Here is a 17,562-nt window from a genome sequence, read left to right on the forward strand (position 1 = left end):
ATGTTGTACTTGGTTTGTCAAAGTGGAAAGTAAAAGCTGATCCTGATTTCAAAAGAAGCACCTGGTGATGTGTCAGTATCAAAACTTAAAGCTGAAGGTGTCCTTGGCTAAACACAGTTGATTCTTGCCATGATCAGTAGGCACTGTGTGTACTTGATGGGAGTAAAAGTGATTTGGGGATGCTGAGGTCATGCAGAATAGAGGAGATCTATTCAGAATATAGCATAGGAGAAGACACTACCTGCACTGTGTATTTTCTTCTGTGGTACCACCACTACTGCTTCTTTGCTTGGTAGGACTTTTGGGAAAATTCTGGCTTGGGGGTGATCTTGACCTGATACTTTAGAGCTGGCCCTGTGGAGATAAATCAAATGGGAGAACAGGCTGAAATGTGAGGCAAAGTACCCCTTGGTTTGTTTCAGCCCTTGCTGCCTGATAGCCCCTTTCCACAGTGGTACAGGTTATGCTCTGGATCCTGTTACTAAAGTAACACTATCAACCAAGAGAAGAACCACTTGATGATTCCAGCCAGAACATAGACTGCTGGATGGGGACAGATCAGTTAACTTTGTTAGGTTCATTCCTTTAAACAACTGCCTAACAGGCTGTTACAGAAAATGCGTGCTTGCCCAGCAGACAGAAACTAGGTGGAAATTTAATGGTTTCTGCTGCTTTTCACTGAATATGAATTGTAAATTTAAGTAAAGTTGTTCAAAAAATACATTTCCTTAATGTTAACAGCAAGATCAGGGAATCTTGTGTGTCCTTTTCAGACCACAATTTTGTGAACAACTTAATGTCAAGTATTGATTAGCATGACTTCACTAAGGTTTTAAAAGGCACTGTTAGTGAAACATCTCTATTACCTCTTCTGAACGTGTTCCAAGTAATGCAGGTGTACACTACAGTTATCTACTGCTTTGTTACCTCATTAATAAAGCCATATGTTATCTTTGTGCAGGGTCTCTCAGAAGCCCATTTGCTTTTTTTAATCCTTAATTTCAGCTCATAAATGTCTTTAAAATTTGATATACCTCTTTTTACTGAAGGTGCCCAAATCCTAGGCCCTGGGCATCACTAACCATAAGCAGCCTGTTGTCTTTCAAGCCGTTGCTTCTTCTTTCTAAAATTCAGTCATAGATGGGTTGTTTTGTTCTTCCTCTCTCCCCCTTAAGATCCATTGCTGCCAGTACCTAGTGAAAGCCAAGTTGCATGTCTGAAGACTTACTTTGGGCATTCCTCTTTTAAACCGTAAGTATCTTTTCAGTTAAACTGAAGCCCAGAGTGTACAGTTTCTTTTCCCTTCTTTCAACTGGGATGACTTACTTATTACTCTTTATTTTAACAACCGCTAACAGCCTTGGACCTTTGCAAAAGCCTTAGAAAAGGAAAATCAGCCTTTGCCACAATAAGGTATTGAAATAAATCTTAGAGAAGTATCTACAATACTGCTTTTTCACAGTATAGGATGAGTTTCTTGACTCTCCTGATGGCAAGACTCCTGTGATCAAAGCTTTTATTTTACCAGATCTATGGTCAGAGAGCAACATTTGGAAAAAGCTGTTTTAATTGTTAACAAGGGGGCAAAAGTAAATTCTTTTTTTTTTTTTTTCCCACTGTACTTCCTTATGGACATCTATGAAATAATAAAAGGATCCAAATTGTATTTGGCGACACCAAGGTCCTCTTTATTGTGTTGATGATGACTGTAGTTCTCATAGTGTTTGCATGTCAATTTATTAAAGTATGAGAGACAGAATTTGTTTTGTAGTCTTCTGTGAATGACTGCACCAAATATTGCTTATCTTTCTTTTGTTGAGAAATACCACTGTAACATCAGCAGGACTTCCTGCAATACAATAAGCAGTATTTGGCTGGATGCAACATGGAAAGAGAGGAAACTATTGAATAGCCAGAAGGATTTATTTGACTTGAAATTCGATAGATATGCAGTTTCACAGAATCACATGTTGTATGTGTGATGGCAAAAAATAAAATCTTCCTCTTTAATTTAAAGGGTCCAGTGGAAAGTGATTAGTTCTGTTTTAAAAGACAGAAGAGATAACCTTGTTGTCATGGCAACTGGTAAGTTACTTTTAAGTCCATGCTTGTGATGTGCGAAGTCTTTTCCTTGCTGGGGAAAGTAGGACTTTGAAACCTGGAGACTGCCCACTTGGATCATGGGGCAGAGTGTGCAGAACTCACCTCTCCTTCTCCAGACTCTGCAAGTCTCAGCCCGCTATGCTGCTTGCATTTCTGTCCCTGTCTTCACCACTGACCTTGGGGTAGGGAGGGGTCTTGAATGGATGCAGGCCATATTTGTCTCACATCCTGGTCCCTCTGCTGAAGGATCAAATTCTTATAGGGCTCAACCTGATGTAAACAGTGTCTTATGTAGCTGCACTGAGTGACAGAAAGCATGATGCTTTACTTCAGGTTTTGTTGTTGTTATGTTTTTCTTTAAGGCTACGGGAAAAGCTTGTGCTACCAGTTTCCCCCTGTTTACACTGGATATACTGGAATTGTCATCTGTCCTCTTATTTCTTTGATGGAGGACCAAGTCCTGCAGCTGACGTAAGTAATGCAGTAGTAATGGGCTGCTGCTGTATTTACTGTGGAAACCCACAGATTCTGCTTGTGGCATTTGTTGGTGTTTAAAGCTGCAGCTTCATACAGCAAGCTGTTTGTGTGTCAGCTATAAAACACACGTTTCTCAAGAAACAAATGCAATCTCTGTAAATAGTCTCAAGATCACTGCATTTGCCAACTAGATAAGCTGTAGGCTGAATTTGCAAAGGATCTGTGATGGTGGGTGGTTCATGAAGTGGGTCATTCTCAATTACTTCCTGATCCACAGGCTCTTTTCTGTTCAGACCAGACAGGTGGAGCAAACTGTGAAAATTTCACAGGCTGTTCCAGCCTGTGAGAGTTGCCTTAAAACTTGCTAGGGCATCCCTTGATGAACAGTAAAGAGATCTCCTATCACTTAGCCTCTTTTCTTATTCCTAGTTATGGAGGTCAGATGCGGGAATTCCTGGGTGATGCTGAATCACTCTTATATGAGCAATCATAGGTGTGGCCAAAATACTCCCCTTATGATTTTAATACTTGTTAGTGCTCTCTGTGCTTGTACCTGTTTGCTATTGTAACAGCTATTGAGTTTTGATATATTCAGTCTATATTACTGAGTGCTACAGTCTGTGGAAGTCATGCTGAGTTGTCTAGGTCATTTCTGCCTTGGCCAAGTTGAATGAAAATGCCTTTTATGAAAGAAGGGATACAAAGACTTTAAAGAACATCTATTGTGTGGTATTTTCTGCTGTGAATTATGACTTTGTGCAGCTGAATGGCTGGACAACCTAAGCTGGCATGATAGCCAGCTCTTGGGCTGAGTATTGATCAGCAGAATGTCTATAATATATTCGGCTTCTTCTCTGGCTATTGTACCGTTACCGTCAGTGTAAGATGAGAGCCTTTTTATTTGCTATCTGCTCAGTGGGTTACTCATTTTGAAGGCTGAAGAGAGTGAATTTCTGCAGCCTTATGCATCCAGTAATTGGGCTGTCAGTCTGGATGCAGTCCTGTCAAGGACTGAAATGTGGAGGAATGAGAGGGGAGAAGGTGATGAAACAAGTGGCTGTATTAAAAAGCAGTAAATCACCAAGAGGACAGAGGTCAAAGGGTCCTGAGAAAGACTGAATATCAAACTGAATATCAAGTGACTGAGTTGGTAAGCATAAGTATTGAACCTGTCATTAAAAAGCAGCCACTCAATTGAAAATTGGTGGATGTAGTACCAGTAGCTCAGAAAAGATCTAGAGGTGAGGTAAAAGATTGGAGCCTACTAAGACTGACATCTGAATGTGATGAACTGCATAAGATAATAATTGGAGAATATTCCCTATCGTATTTTTTTTTTTCAAATTTTTTTTAGTCAGCATACCTTTTGCAAAAGGAAAATGGTTTTAATCTGCTTGACTCTATTGTCCTAATAAAGCATGTGTGTTGTGGGAGACAGCTGGAGGGGAAGTGGAAGAGCATTTGGGTGGATGGAATAGTGACTGACCATTCTTGTTTTTTCAAGAGTTTTTTTCCACAGAGATCCTTGGAGAAATATGCTCTCACCCCACAGCTTGAAGTTTCTTTAATAAATGCTTTAAGTGCTTTGATTAGTGCTAGCTTTAAGTGCTGGCATAGGCTGGAAAGTGAGGCAGAAAACATTCACAACTAAGCTGGTTGATGACTGTGCTTTTTTACTGCAGAATGTCAGAGATTCCAGCCTGCTTGCTTGGATCAGCTCAGTTGAAAAACATCAAAGAAGGCGTCAAAGCGTAAGTCTTACCTAAGCTTTCTGGGACTGCAGCTACTGACGTAGTTGTATTTGAGTCAAGTAGGATGCTCTGATCAGACGTCTCTGAAGCTCTTGACTGTGGCTCAGGCCTGAAACCTGGCAGTCAGCAGTACTGCTTGCATGTGCCCATTAGCAATGTGAGCATGTGGGAGGGATATAGCCACCTTCCTGTGCCCTCTGGCTAGGGAGATGAGGTTTGTTGACTCAGCTTTATGTTAGGTTTTATACAGGAATCGCAGGTCTTAACCTGGTGACAAATACAGGCCTATCACAGTGGTCCCTTCTAGCTCCAAAAGCTAGTAAACCTCTTTTCTGTTTTCCTTTCACATTATTTACTCATTTGCTATCCTGCTAGCTTTGCATCCGTTCCACTGCATTCATCGCTTGCTTCCTCTTATCCCCATCCAGAAATCTGTCCTTGTCCCCACTTGCATCATCTAGACAGTCATGCTTTCATTTCATTTGGTGGAATTGTTTGGGACTACTTCTTCTGTTACAGTGTATTTTCCTCATGTTGTAGGGGTCACTACAGAGTCATATATATGACTCCAGAGTTCTGTTCGGGGAACTTATCATTGCTTCAGGATCTTGACCAAACAATTGGTAAGTTGTGGTTAAGGTTGGGGATAAGTTGGTAGACAGCTTAAATTCATAATTACACTTAAATTTTTTTTTAATGCTTTGAGATTTTTTTTCTTTCCACCTCTACTTCTCACCACTAAACAGCTCAGAGGCTAGGGTAGTGACTGCCAATAAATGGTATCAGAAGATCATGTTGTTGATCAAAGATGATCAGAAGCAAGTAGTGTGTTTAGCATGCCCTTTGCACTGGAATTTGCRAAAGACAAATTACTGATAACAGGGTTGCTGGAACAGGATCTCTCAGTCATAGGATGAAAATGTGTGTTACTAAACAATGCTTCAGCATATTTCAGCCTTTTAAGTATTTTAATCATCGGATTTTTCTCAGAATGTGATAATAAAATTGTGTGTTTTGAAACACATGATACTACATCTTAGTAAACTGTCTTCTCATCAAGTAGAATGATGCAGCTGCCATAATAGGCAAATAGTAGGGTATATCTAAGGAACAAACTCTGAGAATTTTTTTGTGTGATTCAGAAATTGAGTTTTCAGTGCTGTAGGCAGGCAGGACCATCTGGGAGGAAGCTGAGCAAGCTGAACATCTGTGGAGACCTGAGAAGCTGTGTACTTGGCCTCTCCAAGGCCAAGATTAGAATATGTGGTATCTGTACTCGGGTTGAGGATGTCTTTTTTTCCCACTTGAAAAAAATGTAGTGTTATTTTCCAGGGGCATGTTTGACCTCTTTCCTCTCATATTTTTCTGTGCTTATATTTTTCTCCTCAATACTGTCCTGAGACTCACAGGCTTTGTTTTGCAATCAAGGAAATACAGCTAATGACATCTGTAAACAACATGTGTTAATTGGTCAGGAAGCGTGGAAAGGGAAGATGAAGTGTGTTCTGATTGTTGGGGATAGCTCATGGGTTTGCCCTATTGAGAGAGATGTTTGAGATTTGGAAACTGGAGAAGGGAACAAAGGTGGGAGAAAATCTGTGAAAGCTCTTAGGCTCTCTTACATAAGAGGCCAATATAAAAATGGGCTTGGGGAGTCATTACAGCAGAAGACATCTAGAAACAAAAAGGAGAGCAGACTGCTAGGTGTCTTCTCAGTAAAGCTTGAAATTGAGCAGAATGTGGTAGGTTCATATTGTCCAACTTCTCGTTTTGGTTTGTTTGCTATTTAAGTACTGTGCCCATGTTGTGGCTTTGTCTTCCCAGGTATCACCCTCATAGCTGTTGATGAAGCTCACTGCATTTCAGAATGGGGACATGACTTCAGAAATTCCTTTAGGAGTTTGGGCTTGTTAAAGAAGGCTCTGCCATCGGTAAGGTTTCACGATATGTTTGATTTCAAATTGGAGAGAAGGATTCTGTCCCCTCTCTATATGATAGATTGAGATCTCATCTTCTGATACTGCTTTTCTTTGGGTTTACCTACCATGCTGTTTTGGAGTTTATGCAGTCTCTGTCAGTCAGTAGTCTTTGTGTTTTTTCCAAAACTTACTATTCTATTTGATCCCCAACTTTTTTTAATGGTAGATATCCTGAACCTGGAATACCAGATATTTTTGAAAATTAGAGTTAAGATTTAGTTGGATCCCTTTATACTGGAAGATCTTGTCCTGAAGCTTCTCGCTTACTATCTAAGGATTTTTTTGAAACTGGTCAAGTGACTTACTAGGACATGCAGCGGAGATATCTAGGCACTCCTGAAGCACTGTTGCACAAGGTCCAAAATTTAGGCCTGAACGGTAGATTTTGTTCTTGAAAGCTTTTTCCAATGTCCCCTAACTTTAAGGTACCACATCAGAACAATACTGTAATCTCACTGAAGATACAAATAAAGAACGCACAAATTCAGGAAAAAACCCTCTATATTTAAGTGTTTTATCCCATCTCCTGAACAGTATAGACCAAAGGTCTAGGAGCCTAAATATTGCCTATGTTCTTTGAAATCACTGAGCTGATGTAGATTAAAGCAGATTAAAATGCCTGTTCTCATGCTGCTACTTAAGTTTCGACTCATGATCTAAAAAAGCATCAATGAGGGATCTCGGACTACTTGATTCCACTGTTGTGGGGTGGGTTTTTGTTTTTTGTGGTTTTTTTTGTTTGTTTGTTTGTTTTCATTACAGGTTCCCATTGTTGCTTTAACTGCAACTGCAAGCCCTTCGATTAGAGAAGACATAGTGAATTGTCTGAACCTGAAGAATCCCCAGGTCACGTGTACTAGTTTTGACAGACCTAACCTGTACTTAGAAGTTGGGCGACAAAGTGGAAATATCCTTAGAGATTTGAAGCAGTTTCTTATTAGAAGAGGAAGGTGAGGGTTTAAGCCTGTACTCTTTGTTCCTTCAATACTTATGAGGTTATCTGCAACGTACCAAGAATTGGTGGTAGTCTTCAAACTGATCTGGTGAGCAAGACACTGGGTTCTCTACCGAGCTCGGCTCTGATATAATGGGAGTCACTTGTCAGGTTCCCCACCACCCATTCATTCTGTTATTAAAAAAATATTTTTTTTGAGGCAGGGAAGGATGGTCTCTCACTGTTCCCTCATGAGCACGTCAAGGCACAAAATAACTTCCAACTCCATTTTCCTAAAGGACAGACAATTTGTGTTCAGTCAAACTATTTTTTCATAAAAGGGGCAGAACACCTTTTCCTCCTTGCTTTGCTAAGAGCTGATTGGCAAACTTTTCACATCATATGGTGAAGCTCAGAGATCAGTCCCAAGCACTGAGCGCTACAAGCCAAGCAAAACCTGGGAGCACAAATTTAATTTTGTTGAACTAAAGCAGCTCCATGGGAAGGTGCTGAACTGGTTTTAAGCTGCAGTACCTCTAAAGTATGTGGGGTGATGACTTTTCACGCTACCTGGGATCTTATCCATGTATAGAAATATTTTAAATAAGGGAGGAATAGAAAACATTTAAAAACTGTTTAAATCTTTAAAACTCGAAGAAGTTGAACTCCTGCAAAAGCTACATCCAATTAGGGTCAAGTAGAGCTTTTGCAGATGAGTAGCTTCTCCTTTTCTGTGTCTTTATGTGTTCTAGCAACATCTTTACATGTTGCTATTATTTTTTTCAGTTCTGTGTACGAGTTTGAAGGACCCACTATCATCTACTGCCCTTCAAGAAAGACCACCGAACAAGTTGTTTCTGAGCTGGTGAAATTGAACGTGGCCTGTGGTGCATACCATGCCGGTATGGGAATCAAAGAAAGGAGAAATATCCATCACCAATTTATGAGGGATGAAATTCAGGTAACATGGAAAACTAAGTGTGCATAGTCCCATCTGTAGCAGTAGGGTTTCTGGTAGAAAATGGGTCAGTCATTGCATGAACGTACACAGAGGAAAAAAATTTGGAAATACCAGCCTATCTTTCTGGTTTACTCTGTGTATCTCCCAATCTGGGCAAGAAATTGCTGGTCTGTGCAGATAGTAATATTGTTGGCATATGTTGCCAATTCCTTTAGTAAATCTCTTAAAAACATACACCATCTGAGGAAGCTGGTGGTAGCTGGAACTATACCCTCCTGAGTTCTGTCAGTTGCTTTCTTCTTCCTGCAGCTGAGAAGGCAAAGGATTATCCTGGGGCTTCTTGCATTCCTCTTCAGGATATGTTTTGTGCCCCTCTTTTGGGGGAAAAACTGCTTGAAAAAACTCTTGCATCTGCCACAACACGTTGTTGCTTTCATTATTATAATCCTGATAGCGGTAGGAACACAAGCGCAGGGTTCTTACTAACAGTAATGTAGGAGTTGAGTGTAAGCTTGTAGCCTGCATATTTTAGGCTGAAGTTTGAGTCCATAGTGAGAAGTTATTACCAAGTGTCTGAGCATTAATAGAAATCTAGACATGTTCTTAAGGTTCAGTTCAAAATGTACTCTGTGTGGTCCTTGTTTTGTAGTGTGTTGTAGCTACAGTGGCATTTGGAATGGGCATCAATAAAGCAGATATCCGGAAGGTTATTCATTATGGTGCCCCTAAGGAAATGGAATCCTATTATCAAGAAATTGGGAGAGCTGGTCGTGATGGGCTTCCTGCTTCTTGTCATGTGTTGTGGACGTCGGCAGACTTGGCTTTAAACAGGTAAGTGATTGAGAACAGCTGATTTGACGTGGATAGCCAAAACTTACCACTACGAAGAGAGAGAGGCAGGGGACTTTTGACTGAAGTTATAACAAATTTAACAGAGTGGTTCCAAGAACTGTTTTCTGCACGTGTTCAGTACTAAGTACATTAGTATGCTTGMGTATTATCTTCTAGAAAAAGTATAATCTTACTGAGCCTGTGTTTGGTCCAGCTCTGCTTCCCAAAGAAGACTTGCAAGGCAGGCAGTGATGAAATCTTGTAAATCATCTGACTTGCTTTCAGATGTCTCCCTTAAGGCACTGATGCTGTAGAAGTATCTGCAGCTCTCTATTATCCATTTTTAATGGAGAATCCTGCTTGTAGAGGTCTCCTGTTGGCTTTGTCCCTAGCTAGTGTAGGATCACAGAAGCATCTTACAACTCAGTTGGTTGAACTTGTGTCCCTAGACTGCCAGAGTCTGTGAAAGCATACATTTCGCTGCTGTTTTACAGGCAGGCAAAAGCTTTCCCCACTCAACTTTGAGCTGGAAATGGTGTAGCTSTGGTAGTGTGGTGCTGAACCTGAGAATACATGCAGTATTGGCTTGTTATCCACACCATGTGTGCCACAGGGAGTGTGGTGCGGATGGTCTGGCTCATATGCAGCAGCTCAGAGCATGGGCAGAATGAATTCCCCATCCTCCTGCAAGGTAYTCCCATTCTATTTTCTCAGTTGCTTGCTTTCAGGGAATGCCCTAGGGGGTATTAAATTAGGCAATAGGTGTCCTAATGTACTGTTCCTTGATTTCTTGAAAGCATGGTGGCTAATGTCCTAGCACATTCATAATCTGGCCCCTTGTGTTGATGAGGARTTGCCAGAGCTTGTTTGGAAAACTGGAGATTGAGAGGGATTTTCCTGTATAGCCTCTTCCCTCCCTGCTCTGCACCTTTCCGCATTAATTTCTGTAGCTTAGTGACTTATGGGGTTGGAAGAGGCTCTGGATCTCTCCATCTGCCCTCTTGAGAAAAATTGCCATATGTAGAAAAGTATGAGTCAGGACTTTCCTGAATACTCTCCGTGCTTCAAAGATCAGGCTTCTGGAGAAGCAGGCAGGTTTTGGTCTGATTTTAGTAGTTTTCTTTTTTTTGCTGTTTCCAGTCAACTTGATTCAGACAGCTGTCTGGCATGTTTCGATTTCATTGTGAGACGGAGGGATAGTGATCAGTATTTAAGATTATTCATTTTTCCTCTTGACTGACAGACATCGTCTAAATGAGATACGCAACGAAATGTTCCGATTGTATAAACTAAAGATGGTGACAAAAATAGAGAAGTACCTTATCTCAAATAGCTGCAGGAGGAAGTGAGTACTGTATTTTATTTCATGTTTTCTGTAATTTCAGAGTCACATTGTGGCTCAGTCGCAACCGAAGGCAATGTGTTATGCAGACATGTTCTTCAATATTTAAAAGCAGTATCTAGAAGTATGACCTTCATCATGTTTTTATATATATGTGTGTATTTTATATATATATATATATATATATATATATATAAATATATACAATATATATGCATGCATCAAGTGTTTCTTATTTACTTTTCAGGGGGGAAAAAAACCCTTCCTTTTTTTTAGAGGAATGAAGGCCAAATAATTGGCTTCCTGGTGAATTAATCAGTGATGCTGATTTCAACTCATTATTTTCTGGAATTAATTTAATGGGTAAATTCTTCTGCTTTAATTCCTCATGTTCCCTTGGGCAGAATCATCTTGTCTCATTTTGAAGACAAACAGCTTCGAAAGGTCTCCTCAGGCATTATGGGCACAGAAGAATGCTGTGATAATTGCAGGACCAGGTAAACATTCTTCCCTGAAGACTGATATGGGAGGTTAAGTTCGCTCAGGCTGACTAACCAGGCAAACGATCAAAGAAGGATTGACTTTTTTTATGCACTTCATCTTGCAGATGTTCAATTTGAAGTTTGTTTTTGAACAACTGTCTCTGTTAACTTGCCACTCAATAGTTGAACAAGCCAAGAGACAGCCTGTAAGTGTTAAGTTAGGCAGTGGAAAAGTCTGTGAACAAAGTATGGTCACAGTTCCTAAAATGGTTTAAATAATATAGAGCAACGTTCTTAGACTGTGAAATATGCTTTTTTTCATACCAGTTTGCAGGTCTTTGGCATCAGTGTTGGATAGTTAACCCCTAAAGAATTTGAAAGTGGGGTGTGCTACCATGTGTCTAAGGTTATATTGCCTGAGTGATAAGGGAGCACTTCTCTTCTTACAGTGGGTGCTGACATATGTTCTTTTTAGCATTACTAATTGTCTCATAGATGTGTCGAGGGAAACAAGGAGATCGGTACTCACAGGTATGAGTAGAAACACCTTCCTCTGCCTCTCATGCATGTATGCACACTTTTGAAATTACAATAAATGGTCTATCTGTACTTGCTGACAGCATAATATTTTCCTATTAGAGACAAGAAATTATGTTATGTTCTCTGCAAAAAGTTATCGTTTCAGCTACCTTTTCTATATGCTCAGAGATTAAGGCATTTTTGCTCAAGCTCTTTGAAAGCTATCAAAGAACAGAGTTTGTTTTAGAGATCTTTGTTTCAATCTGCTGACACTGACGTTGTTGTGCCAGGAAAGGACCACATGGTGGATTTGTGTTGTAGATCTGAAATCATTTGAAAAAGAACATTGTTTTCTCTTTCTCCTTCTCCTTTGGGGTGATCTGTGTTGATAATTTTTCAGATAGGTTCTTCCTCAAGTCAATTTTATATGCAATAACAAGCCATAGAGAATCTTTAATAGGGTTCTTTTTCCCTCTGTTTTTTTCCCCCTTTGTAGGAGAGAAAAAAAGTCTTTTGGCTATTAGGTGCTATTAAAAATGTCTGAAGTGCTAAAGACAGTCCAAATATTTACATACTAAATAATTCGGAAGATTGTCTGAACAATCTTCTGTCAAAGCACATACTGTGAAGAACTGCTTAGTGTTTGGTTGTCCAGCTGTCTTAACTGCATGGGATTTTGGCTTCTGCTTGGTCTTATTTTCAGTCCTAGATCTTTGCTTTCAAAAGTATGTTTAATTGCTTATATGAATGGAACTTGCAAAGTGTGTGTTTTGTTAGTTTATCGTGCCCTAAACAAAAAAGGGGGGAGGGCCGGGAGTTTTGATTTGAATGTAATTAATCTTGATTTTCTTTATGCATTTCAGAACTTCTTGTTTTGCAACCTCCAGTGACTCAGAAGGAAGTTTACAGGAGTTTGGAAAGCAAGCCTACCAGCTGATGTCTGCAGTGAGTGCCCTGGATGAGAAGTTTGGAACTAAAGTTCCCATTTTGTTTCTCCGAGGATCTGTAAGTGACATTAAAAATCCTTGTGTTTTGGGAGTGGAGGAATCATTATGTTGTCCTGCCCTCTTTCCTGATGTCCTAAACGATACATCAATGTGTCTTTCAGTGCCTTTTTCTCAGAGCACTAAATGTCCATAGAGAGAGGTAGCATAGACTTTCAGAAGGTGTTCAGCAGCAGTTCCCTTGCAGTTCATGAGTCTGTGTTTAAAAGCAACAGCAATAAAAGTAATACGTCTCCTAAGCATGTTGTACTTCACTGTGTGCAAGTACAACTAAGGAGCAATTTCTGCCTCCAAGACCTTCCTGTCACACCTCCCTTTTTTCTAAAGGTGCAACAGTGAGCCCTTCATGGTGCAAGAGCTTTGCTCAGAATTAGCATCTGGTACTTGCATTGTGGGGAGTTGTCTTGTGTTTTGTGGGTAGTGTGCTTGAGTTGGTTATTGACAGTCCTCTGTTAGACACATAAAAGACAAGCTAGGTATTGGCAGAAGTACTAAAGTTCTTCCAGTAAGCCTTGAGCTTTCATATTCTTTACAGTGAATTGGATGTTTTTACAGAGATGGTTAGGTTGCTTCTCCACGATTTCTGTTATCCTGAAAAAAGTAGCATTTTCAGAGTGAAGAACAAACTCATCTTTTCATGGTAAGCTGTTGGTTTATGAATAAAGCAGATGGTTTTGTGTTCTGCCTTAGTACTGCTGGCCTGCTTGCGGTGGTGAGATGGGAAATAGAATATTAAAATGAATAAAAAATGAATATAAATGATTTATACATATTTTCAAATACAAAGCTTGTTAAATACTAAGGGGGAAACTTCCCAGAAATAACATATGGGAGTAGTAACAGAAGTGCTTCAAATATGTTTTCAACCCGGAAAAAATCACTGGCAGTTCTTTATAAGACTGGCTGAATGCTGCCATCCTTTTTTTTTTTCTTTTTCTTTTTCTTTTTCTTTTTCTCTCCCCCCCCCCTTTTATTAAGAAAGTAACTTGTTAATAATTTATCCCAAATGTATCTAGGAAAAAAACATGGTTACAGATTTTAAAGTAGTCTGGGTTGTTAATTTGTTAGACATTATTGGGAAAATTGAAGATCATGTCAAATTTGCAGTGTGAATAAGTTGTTAAAAAAAACAACAACAAAGAAAACCTTTACTGTTTCCCTCAAGTACTGACTAACATAAAAACAGGTGTTTTTCTTTGCTTTGTTGCATCACTTCTAACATCTTCTAGAAAAAACATGGTGACACTTATGAGATAGTCCATAAGTTACACATGCTATATCTGTCTGAACATGACTGGTGTATTGCTTTAAAAGTTTGTGTGCAGTTTATGGAGAATTAGATGGTCTTTTTAACTTTAGGAGTATCATTTTTAACAACAGAGTCCAGGTGGCCTCCAACAGCCTTCAGGTAGACCACAGCAGAGACCAGATTTCACTTATTTGAAAGCTGAGTCACACCATGGAAACCAACAAGGTTCTCTCAAACTCTGAATTAAAGAGTTGCTTGACTGAAATTTTATCCTAAAAAAATTTTTTTGTAATTTTTTTTTTTTTTAATCGACTTCTAAAACATGGCCTCTTTTTACCAGCTGTCTGTCTCAGCTTTAATCCCCTGCTGTTAAAAGTCTGAAAGAAGCCCCTCTTCCTGCTCCTATCCCTGTATGTGCTGGAGAGGAGCTCTCTGCCTAGTTATCTGAACTTCTCTGCCAAAGTGCTCTTCACTGTGATTCGTAGAGATCAGTAGACTACCATGTGCTGACCACTGCCCTCCCTGCTTTTCTTTTACTTGGCTTCCTTTGCACCTCTGTATCAGCCTGCTTTGTTTTGGTTCATAAAGTAAGCTGAGTTTTGGGGGAAGGACATGTTCAGCATTTGTACAGTGCCCATCATGAAGGGGTTCTGATAAAACTTCTAATAGGAATCTAAAAGACCTACTTTAACAACTAGCCCAATAAATGGCAGCAGACAGGCTTCCACCCCACTGTCTCATCTTGTTCAGGATTATGATCATTAGTTGAAAACCCCTTTGTTTTAACCATCCCCAGGGTATGTCCTTACTGAACCTGCATCACAGATACATGAATTGGGTGCCAACTCACCACGTTCCCCATCAGAGCCATGAGGCCTTCCACTGTGGCTTGGGTTTATCAGCTTCATGAACTGCAACAGAGTAGGAATTACTGAAACAGTTTACTTAACTAACAAAAAGTTTTAATGTCTTATTTATGTCATGAAAAATGGCATCTTTCTTTCTGATTGTAAGTAACAAGTGTGAAGCTTACTTGGCACATGCTGAAACTTCTCTCCGTGTGGGAACTTGCCATTCAGTTCTTAAAGGAGAACTCCAGGGAGGGAGTAGAGGGAAGATGACTGCTAAACCATGTTCATCTCTCCCTTATCCTCCCATCCCCAAATATATCTGTGTGCATATGCACATACATGTGTGTGCACACACACCTCTGTGTGTGTTTTTTGTATATATGTTTATTTACTTTTGCCCATGTTGATTTCCCTAGTGGATGGAGGGTATTCAGCAAGTGTCCAAATAACAAGGGCTGTCTGGATCCTGAGTTCAGGGGGTGACAATCCATCAGACAGGAACTAATCATTTTTTTTTCTGCTCTGGATCATTGGTAAGAGACCAGTAAACTAGTGACTTAAACACACCCTTTATGGAGTTTGAAATAGAAAGGTTTAAACTCTGTATCAGGCAGTCAAACTAGAGGAGGAGAAGCAGAGGCAATGTGTTCTGAGCCCACTCTGCCCACGAGGAGTTCCAGGCTCTGCACTGGGTCAGCACTGGAGAAGGGAGCTGTGCTCTGGCCACCTCTGAGAGCGCCTCATCTAGGCCGTAGCTGGGTCCCGTGGCTGGGCACCCCTGTCTTGTCCTGTCCTGTGACTTAAGCAGCACTCATGGATTTTTCTACCTTAAGTACTTGCTAACTGAAGAAAACAGAAGTAAATGATTGTTTGAATTCATGCGATGTGAGATTGATTACCCTGGCATGGATAAACATGAACTGTGCTGGGTTATTTTTTTTCTTTCCTGCCATTGATGGCTGGGTCATTCCTATAACCTCCTCCATGTGAGGTGTTTGACAGCTCTGTGATCTCAGTGCAGCTTTATCCTGGGTCTTACTACAAAAGTAAGTCACTGGTCATGATCTCTTGACAGCCTTGGCAGAAAGCCCAGAGGTGGATTAGGTTAGGTGCAACTACTGCTCAGGTGACATGAACAAGGACATGTTTTATTGCCTCATCATTCAGCTGTTGTAAGTGGGGTTATCTTAATGGGTATTACGGAGACTTGAATAAAAAACTTTGATTTGTGGTTTTACAGAAATGTTCTGTGGAGAAATGCTCTTGGAGATGTGTTCYTCCTCTCTCAGGTTTTTGGTTCACCAGTCATACTGGATTTTTTTTTTCTTTCCCCCTTTCCCCCCCCCCCCAAAAAAAAAAAAAAAAAAGGAGAGGTCTGACCAATTCTTCTGATAATTTCAGAATTCTCAACGTTTGCCAGACAGATACCGAAGACATGCTCTTTTTGGTAGTGGAAAAGACTGGCCGGAGAGTTGGTGGAAATCACTGGGCCAACAGCTGATAAATGAGGGATTCCTCAGAGAAGTCTCTGGGCATAGCAAGTTTGCAACCATATGTGTGCTTACCCAGAAGGTAATTTTTGTTGTAAAACAATCCCATCAGAGACTTCTCTTCAGCAATCCATAGCTAAACCATATGATGCGTTTCTTACAGGGTAGAAACTGGCTTTTAAAAGCTGCATCTGCCTCAAGTCCAAGCCTTCTTTTACAGTCTAGCGAAGACCTAAATTTAAGGAAACCTTCTAGAAGGTAATTATAGCATGCACGTTCTCTTGAGTGCTCCTTTCATATTATTTTAACATCAGACAGCCTGTTTCTTAAGCTTGCTTCTGGAGATGGCTAGATTGGACAGGAGACTTCTACACTAGACTTTCCAGCCAAAACTTTCCCTTTGGCAGTTTCATGGTACAAAAAAAGTTGGCAGGAGTGCCAGGATAGATACCTCTAATAACTGCTGATATAAAAGGTAACATGTTGTCTAGTGCTCCTGAAAGCACATGTCACTGCTTAAAAGCTGACAGTACCTCATCGCTGAGGTCTTCAGTGCAGCTAATCAAATGGTAGTGTAACTAGGAAGCTTTGTGGGGAAGGTAATTCACAGAAATCTCTTCCTGGCCTCCCCAGCCAAAGCTATTCAGAAAACGGAGTTTCTTCATTTTGAATTATTATGAGTAGATAGCGTGTTGTAGAAACCCTTTCTGACAGGGAAAGTAATTGGCTAAAGAAAAAAAAAATAGAAGTCCATTTAAAATTTACTTTCTTTTTAATGCTGATGTGTTACACCATGAGTCTTTCATGTTGGAACTAAAGCAGTTATCAGCCTGTTTTCCCAGGTATGTGCTTGACCTATCGTAAAAGTATCATAGAAGTAAGTTAACTATCTGAAGCAGAAAAGCTAGGCACCACATGCTTGTGTTGTAACAAGAATTGTTTCAATGCAAATGTCTAATGTGTTGTGTTTATTTTCCGTTTATTTTTGTAAAATTTCAATTATTTAAAGTCTTGGTGAGTGTAGCTGCCAAAATGGGTTGTTTTTATTGCAGTGGTTGCCAGGTGTTTGCTGCAGAGAGTATATTTCAGAAACAAAATAGCATGTGAAGCTTTGCTTGTAATCTTTCACTTGCAGTTACATTTAATAAACAGCAGTTCTACTGTGCTGTTGGTTTTCACAAATACCAATTCTGGCCAAATCTTTTGTGGTGCGGAATAATGAACCAGAGGTTGCAGAGACTTTGCTGTGGCAACAAATAACTTTAGAACTAAGTTCGTCAATGGAGATCTTTCAGGTGTCTGCATTGTCATTACCTGATTTTTTTTTTTTAATTATCATTTTTTAGCAACACTAGGAGACAATGCCAGATTTTTTTTGTTTTCTGTAATTTTCTATTTTTGTAGCTTTTTTAGCAACTGTCTGCGGGTCCTATAGTAGTAGAAGAAAAGCTTTTCGTTGTTTGTTCTAAAACAGTAAGAAGCAGTGAAAGCTGTGTGGTTAGTGCACAGCAGAAAGCTTGTACTGATTTGTTTTCCTCCAGAAATGGGATGTTAAAAGGAGTATGTGGGGTTTTTTTGTGTGTGTGGTG

At 39.9% G+C, this 17,562-nt stretch overlaps 1 protein-coding gene across 14 annotated transcripts in view; it reads left to right on the forward strand.

Annotated features, from left to right (window-relative positions):
- WRN (Werner syndrome RecQ like helicase) overlaps positions 1-17,562 on the forward strand; it is a 49,497-nt gene that overhangs the window by 17,741 nt on the left and 14,194 nt on the right. For all 14 annotated transcript variants that reach the window (XM_026091666.1, XM_026091660.1, XM_026091663.1 and 11 more), the window contains exons 12-25: positions 1,176-1,251; positions 2,018-2,085; positions 2,466-2,574; positions 4,263-4,331; positions 4,872-4,954; positions 6,156-6,262; positions 7,073-7,260; positions 8,031-8,205; positions 8,855-9,036; positions 10,280-10,381; positions 10,783-10,875; positions 12,243-12,384; positions 15,885-16,055; positions 16,137-16,231. In XM_026091666.1, coding sequence (XP_025947451.1) covers positions 1,176-1,251; positions 2,018-2,085; positions 2,466-2,574; positions 4,263-4,331; positions 4,872-4,954; positions 6,156-6,262; positions 7,073-7,260; positions 8,031-8,205; positions 8,855-9,036; positions 10,280-10,381; positions 10,783-10,875; positions 12,243-12,384; positions 15,885-16,055; positions 16,137-16,231 — 1,660 coding nt within the window. The remainder of the gene's footprint in view (positions 1-1,175; positions 1,252-2,017; positions 2,086-2,465; positions 2,575-4,262; positions 4,332-4,871; positions 4,955-6,155; positions 6,263-7,072; positions 7,261-8,030; positions 8,206-8,854; positions 9,037-10,279; positions 10,382-10,782; positions 10,876-12,242; positions 12,385-15,884; positions 16,056-16,136; positions 16,232-17,562) is intronic.

Source organism: Apteryx rowi, unplaced genomic scaffold, assembly GCF_003343035.1.
Source record: "Apteryx rowi isolate R43461 unplaced genomic scaffold, aptRow1 scaffold_911, whole genome shotgun sequence".
In the NCBI taxonomy this organism is placed as follows: Eukaryota; Metazoa; Chordata; class Aves; order Apterygiformes; family Apterygidae; genus Apteryx; species Apteryx rowi.